General features: G+C 43.3%; 1 protein-coding gene across 2 annotated transcripts; it reads right to left on the bottom strand.

The window, feature by feature from the left end:
- Positions 1-74: 74 nt before the first annotated feature.
- On the bottom strand, positions 75-16,011 carry ecpas (Ecm29 proteasome adaptor and scaffold). Of its 2 annotated transcripts, none has more exons than XM_067578652.1 (49): positions 15,906-16,011; positions 14,944-15,074; positions 14,505-14,621; positions 14,029-14,147; positions 13,705-13,854; positions 13,431-13,596; positions 13,166-13,305; positions 12,884-12,962; positions 12,678-12,797; positions 12,486-12,571; positions 12,307-12,382; positions 12,164-12,213; positions 12,008-12,074; positions 11,797-11,919; positions 11,573-11,676; positions 11,315-11,438; positions 11,030-11,110; positions 10,710-10,926; positions 10,090-10,181; positions 9,803-9,937; positions 9,538-9,709; positions 9,113-9,285; positions 8,880-8,981; positions 8,435-8,558; positions 7,973-8,118; positions 7,298-7,352; positions 7,061-7,175; positions 6,874-6,942; positions 6,629-6,746; positions 6,345-6,512; positions 6,177-6,256; positions 5,921-6,026; positions 5,714-5,761; positions 5,477-5,595; positions 5,057-5,207; positions 4,902-4,967; positions 4,707-4,796; positions 4,547-4,613; positions 4,369-4,460; positions 4,214-4,280; positions 3,929-4,126; positions 3,608-3,819; positions 3,276-3,319; positions 2,992-3,184; positions 2,744-2,894; positions 2,162-2,267; positions 1,570-1,658; positions 1,412-1,483; positions 75-999 (listed from the first exon to the last, which is right to left on the bottom strand). In XM_067578652.1, the coding sequence occupies exons 1-49, from the start codon at positions 15,925-15,927 to the stop codon at positions 860-862; spliced, it is 5,532 nt and encodes a 1,843-aa protein (XP_067434753.1). In that variant the 5' UTR covers positions 15,928-16,011; the 3' UTR covers positions 75-859. The 2 variants fall into 2 exon arrangements, with proteins under 2 accessions (XP_067434753.1, XP_067434763.1); XM_067578662.1 differs by lacking the exon at positions 15,906-16,011 and adding an exon at positions 15,768-15,804.
- Between the last annotated feature and the right edge of the window lie 125 nt (positions 16,012-16,136).

Raw genomic sequence — 16,136 nt, 5'->3', positions numbered from 1 at the left:
ATTCATCCCTTCATTTAAAACATCATCATCATTATCATCATCATCATCCTGCGTTTAGACAAAAAAAAAGTCACTTGTCCAAATTGTCAAGGTCGTTTTTATTTCATCAGGGACAAATTCAAACAACTATAGCATCACTTTCAACTTAACAGCAGGGTTTTTTTTTTATTCTATTTATTTTCATGGCTTCACAGAATCGGCTGCTGTCTCACTCGTTCACCTTACAACCAGGAGGGAGGACAGACGCCGCGGTGGCGTCCTCATCCTCTCTGAGCGAGAGCTGACCAGTTTGTGTTAGCCAAGGTTAAAAAACCTGGAGATATTTAATGAGTAGGCAAACCCACAACAGTAGTAAAAGTCCCCATTTGGGGCTATTATAGGTATACAGTGTCCACAAACCCAACACATTGGTTTATATAGCATTTATTATCATTATCTTACTGTCCATTTAAATGAACCAAATAAAACTTGACACATTACAATAGCCTCGCCCTTCATCACTGTCAGAGGAAAGATCTGGAGCAAGTTGTTTTTGTTCTCTTCAAGCTTCAAGGTCAAGCTTCAAGGTCAAGCTTCGTCCGTCCGTCAGTCGGTCCGTCAGTCAGCTGGAGTGGAGCCCGCAGGTCACATGGATGAGTAAAGCCATGACGGAGAGATTTGTGAATAATGTGTAGAAGAGAAGCCAGCTGTATGAAAGGAGAGGGTGCTAATGTTTTGTATGTTTAGTTTAACTGATCATGAACTCAAAAGAAGTCGATGCTCTATTTTGTTGTGTTTGTAACTGCGTGTGTGTGTGTGTGTGTGTGTGTGTGTGTGTGTGTGTGTGGCCGGCTGGCTGGAAGGGGTGGGGGGGCTGTGCTCAGGGTTGGCTCTGGATGTGTCTGCGCAGCTCCTGGGCTTTATCCCTCAGGTCAGGTCTGCTGTCTGACTGCAGCGTTGACAGAGAGCGCTGCAGCTGCTCCCGGCTCTTCACAGACACACAGTCCCACTGTTCACTCTCTGTTAACGTCACACACACACACGCACACACACACACACACACACACACACACGCAAACGCGCACGCACGCACACGCACACACACGCACACACGACCATTTCATCAGTGACACCAATATCTGTCATTAAAAACACGACTTACACGTCCTCCAGCTGTCTGTGACTAGTGAAGAGTTCATATGAACACAAGACAAAACACTGCATTAAACTTTATTATAAAATTATCTGTTAGATTTCAAACATGCAAAGTTATGTAAGAAAAGAGAAAAAAATCCTAAATCAAGAAGAAGGTTGTTAGAAGCTAAAAGAAGACATGTTTACATTATACTGAATAACCAGAAAACCTGAACTCTATTAAACCTGAACTCTATTAAACCTGAAGACTAAATACAACAACAAAAACCAAACTTACCTCCAGTCTTCTTCACGATGAGGTCCACCACTGACAAGGCCTCCGTCCTCACAGACGAGTAACTTTTGTTTTCTGGATGAAACAATAACACAAAGGTGGAGATGAAATTAATGCTCCTGAGAGTGAAATGAAAGTGAAAGTGTGAGGCCTTTACTTACCTAAAGGATGTGTGAGAGCAGCGCAGGTCTCTGTGAGGATCTGAGAGAGAGCGTCCAAGTCTTCAGAGCCTTTCTCCAGCAGCAACAACCTGCAGACAGAACAACACACAGCAGGGTTTCTGCAGGGCTCTTTAACATCACATAGAATACATTTATTAAATGTTATGTTAAGTATATGTAGGGACCGTACGGCCTGCAGTTATTTATTATCATCATGTTTTCAGTGCTTCCCAGCAGTATGTAACAAAAACTCTTAATGACAAAGTTTATTAAATCAACAACCTGAGCAGAAGATGATCAACCAAAGAAAAATGATTCATTTTTTAAAGTTTATTTTAGTTTTTGCTTCCAGTTACAGCTGCTGTCAATAATCCTGCTGTTAGTTTATTGATGTCTGATATTTAAGATGAAGATTTAATACTAAACACTTTTTGAGGAAAGAAAATTTAATACATTTCAAGACTTTTCAAGATATCCTGATAGATAAATCATCTTATTTGAAAAACACATATTGATCAGCCAGAGGGCCTCCAGGATGAAAGAAAAGATTATAAGACAACAGTTCATCAGCTGTTTGTTTGTTTGTCCTCACCCTTTAAAGTACGCCTTCATGGACTGGAGAACAGAAAGCTGCACCTTCCAGGTGCTTAGCTTGAGCTTCTCACACATTAGATGGCACACCTCCACCTGGAAACGAGCTGCAAACAGACACAGAGTTCAGGCGGCACGCTCAGCCTGGTTTATGGAGAATAAGACCAAATGTTGCCACTGAGCTTCAGGCCGGAGTCAAACAGCTCACAAACAGCTCAGCCGTTTAGAGTTTAGACTTCAGAGCCAGAAGTGAATGAAAGAACGTTGATGTGATGATATGATGGAGCTTAAATTTACGGCTAAATCAGGCAACAACGTATCACATCCCAATCAACCTCAGTCCTATTTAATGAATAACAGATAAAGAAGTATAAGGACCTTTAGTTGTTTGTGACACCACGATGGAATATTCACTCAACTAAACACTGAACACAGTGATTTCTACTGGTGAAGAAAACTAAGCAAAGTTAAAATCTATGTTTGAAAATGAAGAGTTTTTCTGATTTGATGCATGAAGCTCAGCTGTAACATCATCAGACTGTCCAACACGTGTCCAGTCGTGTCTGTTCTCACTAGAACTCACCCTGAGTCTCTGAGTTCCTCGGCCAAGATTTTCCCAGTGTCTCAAAAGCACAGAGCAGAGCTTCAGTCTGCAGCTCTTTCTCCTTCACATCTCTATCATCATCATCATCATCCAGTGACCTCGGCGACGCGCCGCCGCTCTCTGGGCAGCTCTGTTAGGAGGTGATTGATAGACAGAGCACCGTTAAAAGGCTTTTTAGAGGCATAATGATGACAAATATCAGATCAAACTGATCAATGTCAACTTACCTTCTTGATCAGAGGGAAAAGGATGTCGGCCATGTCGCTGAAACGGTCCTCCTGGATGCTGTGAAGCACTTCTCCAGCGCAGCGCAGAGCAGCCATTTTGTACACGAGACTCTCCTTACGACACTCCTTCAACACAACCTCCAACACCTCAGAGATGGAGGGCTGGCCTGTGCAAGGCTTCTGGAGCTCCGCGCTGACAGCCGGAGGAAGAACAGAAGCAATAAAGTTAAAAAGACAGTAAATGAATGTCGTCCTTCAAATAAACAGGTCAAATATCACTTTACCTGCATTTGGACACGACTGATCCGATGGCCTTCAACAGCTCCTCCTGCAGAGATTAAAACAACACAAACCAACAATACATTCACATAAACATAACAGAAACACTTTCCAATAAACAAATAAATAAATAAAATAGTAGCAAAGAGTAAAGTGTTGGGGATTAACAGGCATCTGTTGTGCTAGTGAGGAAGAGGATGTTTATGGTAAAAGATGGAGGAACATGTCATCCAGTGTGACTCTCTCTATGGCACACAGGAAGAAGTTTGATCAGGTTTCATTGTTGGTCTTGAACAGATTCATCCTTTAACGTAACTGTTGCATCAGCAGTTCTTACCTTGCCAGCCCATGTGCGTCCAGACAGTCCCTGCATTAAAGCTGTCAGCACCAAGCCAAGGTGTGGTGCCACCAATGAGCCTGTCTGTTCCTTGGCAACGGTTGCCATGGCAGCTGCACCCTGAGCCTTCATCTTCCAGGACTGGGACTGCAGTGCTTTCTGTGTGATCGCAATCAGCTCTGTCATGTAGAGTCTGATGCCTCCGAAGCTTCCTGGTACCAAACATAGATTTTATCTTCATAAGTCACATTAATTGCCTTATTTATGTGTATTTATCTGTTAATGATAACGTCTGTTAGTAGGTGGTGTGTTTATACTCACCTGGGACGTTCTCCTGCCACACCTCAGCCCACAGTGTGGCGTCATGGCTCTCTCCTTTCTCCTCATCAGGACCCGGCGCCTGGTGCATCCCCAGGAAGGCCAGCGGCAGAGCCACCCCCGCGTGTCCCTTCAACACATCAGGACTGTAGTGGCTGATGGCATGCACGGTCAACGCACATGATGACTTATACACAGGCTCTGTGAGGAGAACACAGATTCACTATCTGGCTTCATGCAACAACTTGTTAGATTTTGAAAAAAAAGGTCCATTTTCTGCTGTCTCACCCTCTTTCTCCAAGTACCAGGTGTTGAGCTTCAGTAGTAGTTTCTCAACACTGCTGTCTTTCGCTGTCTGATGGAGCCAACGAGTACGATCCATGATTACTGAGTCACTCAGAACAGAACATGGTGTGATTCATGTAAAGAGAAGTGGTTCTTACCCTGACTAGATGACCCAGAGCAAAAGCAAACGCTTTCTGGACCACAGTGCTTCTGTCATGGATACCGTTCAGCAGAGCGCTCATCAGTTTACCTGGTTACACCAAAAACATCACCGGCATCAGCTCACCTGCACCAAACACTAAACAGACTAAATGCTGGTGAATACGTGTGCTGTACCTGAGTAGGGGGTGAGGTCCTGGGGACACTGCACTGTGAGGGAGACTATAACACTCGCACAGCCGCCCTGTGCAGAGAGAGAAGACACACATGAGTCAGCTGACTCAGACAATCAACCATTTACAGTCAATCTAGGAACTGGTGACTAGTGTGAACTCACCTTGGTGCCCAAGCCTACTCCACTCTTGAGCAGCTCACAGAGCCTGGGAACCAGTTCTCCCAGCACTGAGACATCCAGGTGCTGTAGACACTGAGCACAGGGACAAACAAAACTTCACATTCCTTCCTGTGGCAACTAGAAACTGGCTCTAAAACCCCAAAAGTCATTAAAAGAAGTGATTATCTCTGTTTTTACCATATTAACAGTCTCCATCATTGGAGAGGACTTGGCAGCACTCAGCCTGGCAGCGTCCATGGCACTCTGATGACAGAGAGAAAACACTCATGACAATCTGAAGTCTAACCTTTGATAAGACATACCGGCTCTGGACTGTATGTATGTCAGACTACCTTCTCCTGCTCCGTGGCTCTGAGGCTGAGGTAGTTGAGGACCTGAGGTTCCAGGGTGCTGAGGGCCTCCAGCAGGGCCGGGATGAGTCGGGAAGCGTGAGGCTTTAGTCTGGCACCAGCTGTCTTACTGATCTTCACCAGAGTCTGGATACTGGTACAAGAAATAACACGGCACCAAATTACAGCCTCACTGGTTGAATGTAAACAAGAACCTATGATTCATTTTATTAGACACATTTCAGCTCCGAAACTGACAGAAACATTAAATCTAGTTTAACACAACGTTCATCATGGGTTGAGCTTTAAAACACAGTTTGGCTCATACTGCTAAAAGTTGTCTATGACTGACAGACAGGAACAAAAAACAAAAACCAGACAACATTTATGTTTGTAAAAGTCACATCTGGACAGAGACGTTACCTGAGTGAGCGAACCTCTGACACGTTGCTCACAATTCCTTTTTCCAGCAGAGTCGGCAGCAGCGCCGCCACAGTTTTCTGGGCTGCAGAGCCTGAAGACTCACACATACGAGTGCACACCTACAGAGAGAGAGAGAGAGAGAGAGTGTCAGGGGACGAGCACCTGCTCATTCATATACAGATACAAACATACAGCACACACACGGGGGGGGGGCGGTGCTGAGATGAACAGCTTTACCTTACTGAGTGTTTTCAGTGTCAGGTCTGCAGCCTTCCTCACAGACTCCTGAAAGGCAGAAAATAACAAACAATTAATGATTGTAATGTGTTTTATTTATGTAATAAAGTGTGTCATGTGATCCAACTATTCATATATAATAATTCACATCTTCTTGTGAATTATTGATTATTATTGAAGCATTGATTCCTATTGTTTTGTGCTCACTTTGATGTCATCCAGGACTCTGAACAACGTCCCCCACATTTCTGCCAGGTGATCAATGAGGTCATCAGCTTGGCGGCCGCGAATCAGGTCATTGAGGGCCAGACAGCTGGAAGGAAAATCCATCAGTACAGTCTAGTACAGTACAGGCTTCTAGTACAGGCTTCTAGCTGGCATAGTTACTAAAATAATACATCACCAGAGAAAAGGGAAATTCTTCAGTCACACTAAATAAACACAGTGAATGTTAATTATTTACCTGGACTCACGTACTCTCCAGGTGCTATTGGTCAAGTTGGAAATGACATCCTGTAGGATGTCTTTAAGGTATTTATCCACCTGAAACACACCAGACAAACAATTATCATTTACATGAATTTGTTTATACATGATGAGTGTGTATTTATGATCATGTTTAAGCTCCTACCAGGGTCTTATCAGTGACCAAAGCATCCCAGATGCTAGTCATGGCCTGACGGATGCTCAGGTTGGGGTCAAACTGGTAGCGGTACAGACGGGGCACTAGCTGGGGGAGGAATGGAGCCAGCTGCTCTCCGGCTTTGGCTGCGATCATGTGGAAGCCGAAAGCTGCTCCCTGAGAGGAGTAGAGAGATCAGAGAGGTGAGGCGGGAGCGAGGGTGAGATGTGAGGCGGGAACGAGGGTGAGACGAGGCCCAGAGAGCAGGATGGAAACGAGGAGGCGCATGATACCTTGCGGGAGTTCCACATGGCGTGGTGATTGGCCAGGTTCATGAACTTGTAGACGAGATCTGGTTGGTTTAGGTCGCTGGCCAATGAGCAGAGCTCCTTGTATGTTGACAAGCTGTGGCTGCCGGGAACAATCAATGCAAAGAGGAGAAAACGGTCAAAACTCACACATAAAGAGTCAACTGATGCAACTTCAGCTCATTTGTACGTTTTTTAATAATGTCTACTAGTGTCGATATATAACTTACCCATCAGGTGTTTTTCCCAAACCTTCTCCTTGGAAGACCTCTGTGTCTTCTGAAACAGCATGTCTCACTCTGTTTGGAAAGATTAATAAGCTTTTAACTTTAATGTTCATGCAGTCTGTGAATGTTCTGATTTCTTCTCTCCTACTGACAGGAAACTAACTGTGATTCTCTCTATTCATCTACTCACCTTTTGCCAGTCATGAGTGTTTCCACCAGAGTGGACACCAGTTCCTGCTGGTCACCCTCTCCACCCATCTCATAGACCAGGCCCAGGCCTTTAGATGCCACATCCTGACTCAGCTCTAAACCCAAGAAGAAGAGATGGATGAAGGATGGGAGGCAGAGAGAGGAAACGGTGAGGCTCTTTGTGTTGTGATGTTGTGGTGAGTAATTAAGATCACTGATGACTGAGCTCTTATCTTACCATCAGGGTCTGAGAGGACAGAGATGAACGCCACCTGAATCTCCTTCAAATGGGACTGAAGGACAAAAAGAAGAACACAGAGATTTCTACCAACTCAGACGTTTGTGTTTAGATTCTTTTTATAAAAATATGTTACACGCAGAGATAAATGTGGTGAATGCTTTGTGAAAATGTGCATTATGAAACAAAAAGCAGCTCTGAAGCAGCGATGATTCTTTGACTCCTGAGGAAAAATAAGATAGATTCAAAAAATCAAACTGTGATATAAAACCTACAGATTAGAGGACTGACCTCTGTGGAGCCCTGTTGATTTATATGATGAGAAACAAAACACTGTTCTAAATCCATCTAATGACAGACAACAGTTCAGAACCTGACATTCTCAAATGAGAATAGCATATTTGGTGTGCAAAGGCCTCGACTCCAAATTTTACACAAGAAAAACAAGGAAAACACCAACATTTGAAATGAGAAAGGATATAACTCTTCTTTAATCCGAGAAGCACGAGGCTAATGCTTCCTGACAGTTACTGTGTTAGAGATCACTCTCTCTGTTAGCAGAGTTCCTTCTCTGATCTGTGACACCAGTGTTTTTAGACAGCACCAGTCAAAGGTTTGGACCCACTTTGACTGTAGATTCAGAGCTCCATCTAACTAGACTACATAAACACACACCGTGATTTCCTTGTGTTGGCTGAGTTTCTTGACCAGAGAGAGCAGCCAGATGCAGGCTGCCTGCCGGACATGAGGGTTCTGGCTGGGTATGTACTTGGACAGGATGGAGTTCAGGACCCAAGGAACCACGTCATTGTTTTTCACATCTGTCAGTGAAAATGGAAACGTTGTTTAAGGAACTGAAATTATTTAACTGAATGCATTTTGCATATTGAGTTTTGTTGACGAAGCGTTTGACCTTTAGATAAATAAATGAACTATTGAAGCTGTTCTTCTATCTTTATCTGATTACTACCATGCAGAGCTGAAGCATTTCTTTAAGCTGCATGCATATCAATGTGACAACCACCGTCATGATGCAAGCTATTATACTGGATCACTTAAACAACAACATATACATGAGAAACAAATCAGATTTGTCCATTGGTACTATTAAAACCTACTCCAGCTACAAGTCCTTACTGTATGGTGGGCTGTACTGCTCCTCAGTGCAGGTCCACGGGTCTCTAGCAGCTCCAGAGCTGGTTCCTATTGCAGCACTGGTGATAGCTTCTCCAACTGTGAACTGCAGCTCCACCTGCTTGGCCTGAGAGAGACAAAGAAGAGAGAAAATGTAAACATATTATGATCATTAAGCAGCTTCACAGAGGGTCTATTTCACACAGATGCAGATGATATAGTTTTATTTGTGACTGCAAAAATATCCACTTTAGCTACAACGTAACGTATTTATACGTCAGTTTAAGACATCTCACCTACATTTCATGTTAAAAAGACGACATTCATATGTTTATCAATCAGAAAATATTTCAAAGTTGAACTATGACATGTCATAGCCTGTTCATTTGGTTTTTGTTGCTGTGTGACTTCTATTGTCAATGCTACAGTCAGTCAGTATGTTTCACACCTCTACAGAGTCCATGAGTCCCTGCAGCAGCTTCTTCTGATGAGGGAAGTCTCCATCTCCTACTGGTATGTAGCCCAAAGTCTGGATTGATCGCTCCTTCATCTGGACCACATACATGAAAAACACACACATGCGACATGACAACACCAGATGTACCATTATCACATATAATATAATATAATATGGTACATTGTCTCCCAGCAGCCCCTTCCTTCACTGGAGTCGCTGGTTACCTTGGTGCTCTCCTTGCCGGAGGGGATGCGAGCCAGAAGGTTGTCCACTGTGGACAGTTTGGTGAAGCCGTCGCCCTCCGCAGGAATCAGCAGGGTGCCGTTCCGCCCGATTTCTCCCAGCGCTGTGCACGCTGCTACAGCCAGCAGAGCACTGCTGCTGTCCAGGAAGGAACCTGGATGGACACACACACAGGTAGATGAGTAGATGAGTAGTACATATAGACAGACAAGGTTTGTTTTGCTGTAATTATTTTTCACACAAAAACTTTAACATCTTGCAAAGAAAAAGAAAGATGTTTTGTTTCAGGTAGGAGATGAAAACTACATCTAACAATAACATCAGTAATTTACTGTAGTCCAGGAGCTACCGGAGTCAATAAATTACACCTCAATTACAGGAAATGGTTGCAAAATTGTCTATGTACCAATTGTCTTGGTGGCCATGGCAACAAGCTCTTCGTCTTCTTGGGAGGTGATGCTCATTTGCTGCTCCATGTTGTGGCTGGTTTTACTAGAAGTGACAGCATTCTTCTTGCTCATGTATCTTCCCACCATGTAGCCAAGAGCCAAGATGGCACCATGCTGGGTCTCAGGACTCTGAGGTTCAACAAAAATCAATAAATATTTATGCATGGACAACTTATCAATACAGTAAACAATGACGTGCTGAATAGAGAGAAGATGACTTACATGGTTGTCTTTGGTGATTTTGACCAGGTTGTGTACAGCCATCTGCAGCTCGTTGCCAGTCATTGTAGAAACCACCACAGCGTACAGCTGGGCTGCCAGTTCCCTCATGTCCTCCTTATTTGTGTTCATCAGACTCTGGAGAAGAAAACATCTGTTACTACAGCCCAATGCAACGACAGCTGTTTTTACAATATCACAGATCAGCTGAGTGTTTCATGTGTTGATATTTGTCTCACTAATGAACATCAATGTAAAACTACCTCTGTCTGAATAAACAGAATATTCACCTTAATCCAGTCGATTTTATCAACAAACTTGGGAGCCAGTTTCTCTGGGCAGACAGACACCACCTCCAGTAGACAGTACATCACTGGGATTCCTGTTGACACATTAAAGATGAAGTGTAATAACTATCAATGATCATAACAATAACATACAGATGAATACATCAACAATAACAGCTTCAATTAACTATAAAAGCTAGTCTTTTTTTAGAAGTTTAAAACAACATAACATACAGTAGATACAACTCTGAAAAATCACCTCAATGTTCTAAGAAGACTATAATAACCATGGAGACGTCTTCCTGTAAACGGACGGTACTTGTATAAACGCCTTTCTAGTCTTCCGACCACTCAAAGAGCTTTTACGCTACGAATCACATTCACACACAACCTGCAGCATCAGAGGAAATCTAATCATTCACACACATTCTCACACTGATGGAACAGCCATCAGGAGCAATTAGAGGTTCAGTATCTTGCTCAAGGACACACTGACATGTGGACTGGAGGAGCCGGGAATCGAACCGCCGATCCTCTGATTAGTGGACGACCCGCTCTGCCTCCTGAGCCACAGCCGCCTCAGTATCATCGTCCTTAGTAAAAAGCAGGTTAACTTCTCTCACCTCCTACAGCAGACAGCAGCTGCTGCAGCAGATCCATGTAGACATACACTGGATTTGCGTCGGAACCCTTTGACACTGAAGGCTGCGGCCCGGAGGACAGCAGCGTGTGGACGTAGCGGCCGATGGCGGGCGCATCATCCTGCATGTCTGCCAGGCGTGTGGAGAGGGGCGTGGCCCCTGCACTGTAGGCCATGCACATCCTCAGGTACAGCACAATCTGGAAAAAAAAGACAAGGAAATGAAGTGAAGCCACATGTCTGCAGCAGGAGTCCATATCAAGATCAATGGATGCAACAGGCTGATCACCGATTAATATTTACCTCTGCAAATGCAGATGGGTTGAAAGGAATGGTGGAAGTTCCAACAATGTATTTAGCTGGAGTCTTGATCCTCTGTGATGCCTGACGATGATGAGGACAACATAAAAAAGACATGAGATCCATTAGATCTTATAGAAATAAATAAACAGAAAAAGGATAACAACTGGTATCAAAAGCCTGAAAAGCAGGCAGAGTGAGAGAGAAATGATGTGCTTTGGGGTTTAGGTTGTAACTGGATGCACTGTTTGAAAAGCCCCAGAGAGAATGAAAAATATGCAGCCTCACCTTCTCCTGGACATAGGCCACCATATCAGGAAAGGAGGGCATTGGCTTTGGTCCCTCTTTCTCTGAGCTCTTGGTAGGAAAGGCCCTCAGCACCCTCTGAGCCTCCCCGCACACCTCATCCCTCCTAAAACACACAGCACCAGCACCTTTTATCTTCTGCACCATTCAGGAAAGTGAACCACTGGCACACAATCTTTAGTTTGAACCACATTTAATCTTAAGTAAAAAATGTATGAAGTGTGTGTTTTTGGGACTTACGGGTCTCCAGCAGCCAACAGCAGCAGGTATCTTGATGGCACATGATCAGGTGCAAAGACTGTGCTGGCAAACTTCATGGCCACCTGGCGAACCTGCACCTCCGGCTGCTCAGAGAGAGAATCATCAGAAACAAAGATACTATTACTGTTTGTGAGGAGTAATTTGGCTTCTATGCTTTGTTACTTCTAAACTTGTCATAAATGATGCTGCCTACGTACACTCACCTTTACAATATACGCAGCCACCAGGGCCTCCATCAGGTTCAGCAGCGCCCCCTGCAGGTTGGCATAAGCTCCAACCATCATGGACAAAGCCTCCTGAATAGCAAGACGAACATCTGGCTCCTCCTGATGATAAAGCAGGATTTTGAAAACATCAGTAATAAATACACCACTGAGCTCTCCTTTAAATGAAGGAGTATTTAATATCACCTACCTTACACATGGACTCAAAAAACTGCTGTACAAGAGCGATATCCTTTGTGAACAGCTGTGGCATACGGCTAAAAAACAGAATATATTTCATTGTTAAATTTGAAACTAAGCTGGTTATGTGTAAAGGAAACATTAAGAATTAGTATTTTATAAATACCTTGAGAGCTTCCCAACAGCAGAGTATGCAACACAGAGTAACTTAGGATCCTGCAAGGACACATGTTGTTTAGTAGGTATTTAAAAAAAGAAAAACTTAATTGCATGAAAATACAGATTAAATGTTGCTGTTTGAAGTTTTACCTCTTTGTATTCATTAATGAGCTTGGTCAGACCATTTAGGAGCATCAGTCCCAAAGGCTTATTAGTGTCAGGGCACCTAAAAAACAGAGGAAAGAAACATCTTCAAAATACAAACAAACTTTTCATGGAAAGATTTATATCCTGGATATATCTAGACAAAAAAGAAGCACTTTTCTTACACCATGCAGATGTGATGGACAAACTGTAAGGTCAGAGACAGCAGTTTGTTGTTGGTGTTGGCTCCAAACAGACCGTCATACACAACCTATGGAGGAAAGGAAACCAGTGAGAATGGTTGTGCAGTATACTGGAGAGGTGTTATATGGCAGCCTCACAAAAATAAATGCAGCTTGCTTGCACAACAAGCCTACCTGAATATTAGCAGGAAAGCACTCTGCAGCAAGGCGTGAGCGCAGCAGATGTGGAAGGATCTTCAGTTTGACTCTAGTGCTCACTGGCTCGTGTTTCAGCTCTTGCTTCACTGTTCCCCCCTAGTGCACATAAATAAGAGTGTTAAACACAAAACATGTAGAATATCACCGTGACGTTTTAAAGTTAAAACACTGAGCTTACAAACCTTTGTTTTAAGGGGAACATCCCCCAGATACACCTTGAACATCTTGTTGATGATTAGAGGATTGTTCCAATCGATGATGCTGGAAGATAAGAAAACAAGTTCGTAACCAATGACGTTAATAAAGTTCTGTGTGAGGTATAGAAATGTCAGCCCATCAGTCTGATCAACTTACACAGCCTCAAGAAACAAAACTGTTGAAAAAAGAATGAAACATTGATATAATGATGATTATTATTTGTTGTATAAAGGTCTAGTGGGTGACTTGACATCTCCTCCATCTACCTCTGTTTGCTCTTCAGCTCCAGATCAGCTGCAGTGGCCACGCTGTGTCTGGTGTCACTGGACGCCACCACCAGATGCACCACTGTCTCCACTTCTGGGACTTGCTTTGCCTCTATGAACTTCACTATGCCCAGCTTACACTGTTGAAACCAAATACAGAATGAGGGAATCACTAGCCGATAATGAAGACAAACACATTGTCCAGCGAGCACATGCAAACATATAACTCGTACAAAAACAGAGTCACCGCTGTCGGTTATCGTACCTGCTCCAGCTGCTCGGCGCTCCACTGGGCCTCTCCAATAACCCTCTTGGCAGCATAGACGCTCATCCCAGGTGGAGGCTGAGGAAGACCCTGGCCGGACGCAGCCACCGAACCATCCGCAGATGAGGAGGGGGCGGGACGCGTTGGGGATTCATTCAGCACAAACCTAAAAGAGAAAACAAGTCAATTACTAAAAATTGTAGTTTCAGTGAAAAACTAATAGACTCATTTCAGTTAAATGTCCGAGACCCTCGGTCACACGGCAGGAACTCACCCATAGGGCATCAGTAAAACATCTAACATGAACTCCAGCAGCAGCTGCACCGTCTTTGGACGCTCAGTTAAGTTGAATGGAAACGCATTCTTGGAGGCGTCTGTAGGATATTTCATATGGTAAAGAGTCGGGATCAGCAGGTGCATCAGGCTACGAGAGAGGATGGAGAGGAAATGGAAAATTAGAATTGAGTCAAGAAAGAAGAAGTCTTGAGGTGATATCTGTCTATAATAATGTGTCAATCTAACAAAAACTCAAGTGTGTCTGAAAAACACTTCTTTAATAATAGTAAATATCCTCGTGTGAGTGTATGTGTCCTCTCACCTGTCCTGTTGTGGTTGTGGCTTGCCTTCCATGGCAGTAAGTAAGGTGGGGGCCAACTCACACTGTTTTCCCACCTCCAGACGGGGGTAGCCCATTTTGATGTAGATGATGGTGAAATTCTGCAAAAAGCATTAATGAGACAATCACTACTCCAGTCTGAAGTTACAGACTGTTACTTCATCAACCCAGAGTTACATTCAAACATTCATCACATATAAGCACTGCTGTACAATCAATCTACTATCTTTATTATAAACACCAATCTAATCAAGCTGGTTCAGTAATATGTTAACTTGCTTACATAGAACGCCTTTTCCTGTGTTGCACTTTATCTTAAAATCTCTACAAATTTTGAAATTGCACTGTTTTGTTTTTATATTTAGCACAGCGAGTACAGGAAATGGTTAGATGCATAATCAATGTATAATACACACCCAGCTCCGTGAGCCCGACATTATAAAATGAGACTCTCTTACTGTAACGAAGGAGGCTGCTGCAGGGTCTTGGTACTGCACCAGTAAAGTTTCTACTGGGAGCTGAATCTTAGGTCGGCTTTTTATCCTCTTGTTCAGGTGGACCAGCAACTCCATTACCTAGAAGAGGAGGAGGCACATAAAATACGTTAGCAGTGTAGTTACATGAAGATGAATAGCAAGAGAGAAAAGTCCAAGTTCCTTACAGGAATATGTGTGCATCAGGAGGAGGTTCTGTTAAATCTGTATCAACATGTAACTTGGAAAAGGAAGCTTTATACTTTTATCAGAAAAAAAGGAAGAGATAATATTTGAAGGGAAGGTTCTGATGGCATGAAACTGCAATTTATTCACTCGATTTGTATGATGTGCAGCCAAAGAGCACAAACTCAAGAGTCATTGTAATCTCTTTAGGCACAGAAACAGGCAACACCCTTCTTACTTTCTTCCGCACACCCTCTTGAACGCTGGAGAGTTTGAGGAGCACAGGGGGTAGGAACTTGGAGATAATATCCTGTAGCTGTTCATCTGTTTCTGCATGGCCCAGGCGAAGGAACACACGCTCCAGTTGATCTGTCAAAGAAAGAGAGAAACAAACAAATAAACAAACAGAAAAAACACACACGTCACACCTTGATTAACATGTATGCATCATTTTCTAGATGGTATTTGTCATGCCCCACCTATAAAAAAAACCCAATAAACACTAAACACAGGACCAGTTTAAGACAATAGCTCTGCCATATTTAATGTGACAATAACTTTCCATTCAAATATGGAAGTAACGTTACAACCCACTGGGTGTTTGCAACCACATGCAAAAAAAAGGGTCTGTGCGACCTTCAGCTTCACCCAGAGGGAATAAAACACCACAAAAACTTAAAACAGTCAACTAAAAACAGTCCCTGAAGCATTTGGCTCCGGTTAGTGTGATAAACTCGTACTGTCAGCTGTTATATTGCTGCAAACCATCACCCAGCCCTGCCTTCTTTCTCTTGGCATGGCTCACCAGCCAGCTAGCTAAAACAACTGACAGTCTATCCACGCAGTTTCTCTTTTACACAATTTGACTTTCACTTTCCATGACACCTTGCACAATTAAACCTAAAAGCCCTACATATCCAACTGTTAAACTCGCGTCATAAAAGTTTGCTTAAAGAAAATGTATTAATAGCCTGTGAGACAGTTTCATTTTGACCATGACTGGGCAAACGGCCTTCAGACGTTAGCATTGTAGCTAGCTTTCTTTCTTGCGCCAGTCTTTACCTGAAGCAAGCTTTAGCGTCATTTACAAAACATCCTCATTGTTACAGTAAAGCAGAGCTGCTCTCTAAGAGTTTTTGACAACCACAAACTCGACATTTAAAGAGATATTAATCGCCAATAACGCAGAGAGAAACTTACTGAGTTCATCCTGGGCAGCCATGTTTGCAGAAAGTCATTTAGCGACCCCCCCGGTTTACTGAGTGTTACTGCACCCACCAGTGCCACTCCTCATCATCATCATCATCCTCATCGTCAGCTGCTGCTGCCTCTTCTGAGGCATCAACCACACATCCATACAGACATATACTAGCATAGATCACATTCATTTACACACATATATATATTACAGTTTGTGTGCACGACATTGCC

Source organism: Thunnus thynnus, chromosome 3 (genome assembly GCF_963924715.1).
Source record: "Thunnus thynnus chromosome 3, fThuThy2.1, whole genome shotgun sequence".
Taxonomy (NCBI): domain Eukaryota; kingdom Metazoa; phylum Chordata; class Actinopteri; order Scombriformes; family Scombridae; genus Thunnus; species Thunnus thynnus.
Note: the sequence above shows the minus strand (reverse complement) of the source record. Positions and strands in the feature narration are given on the sequence as shown.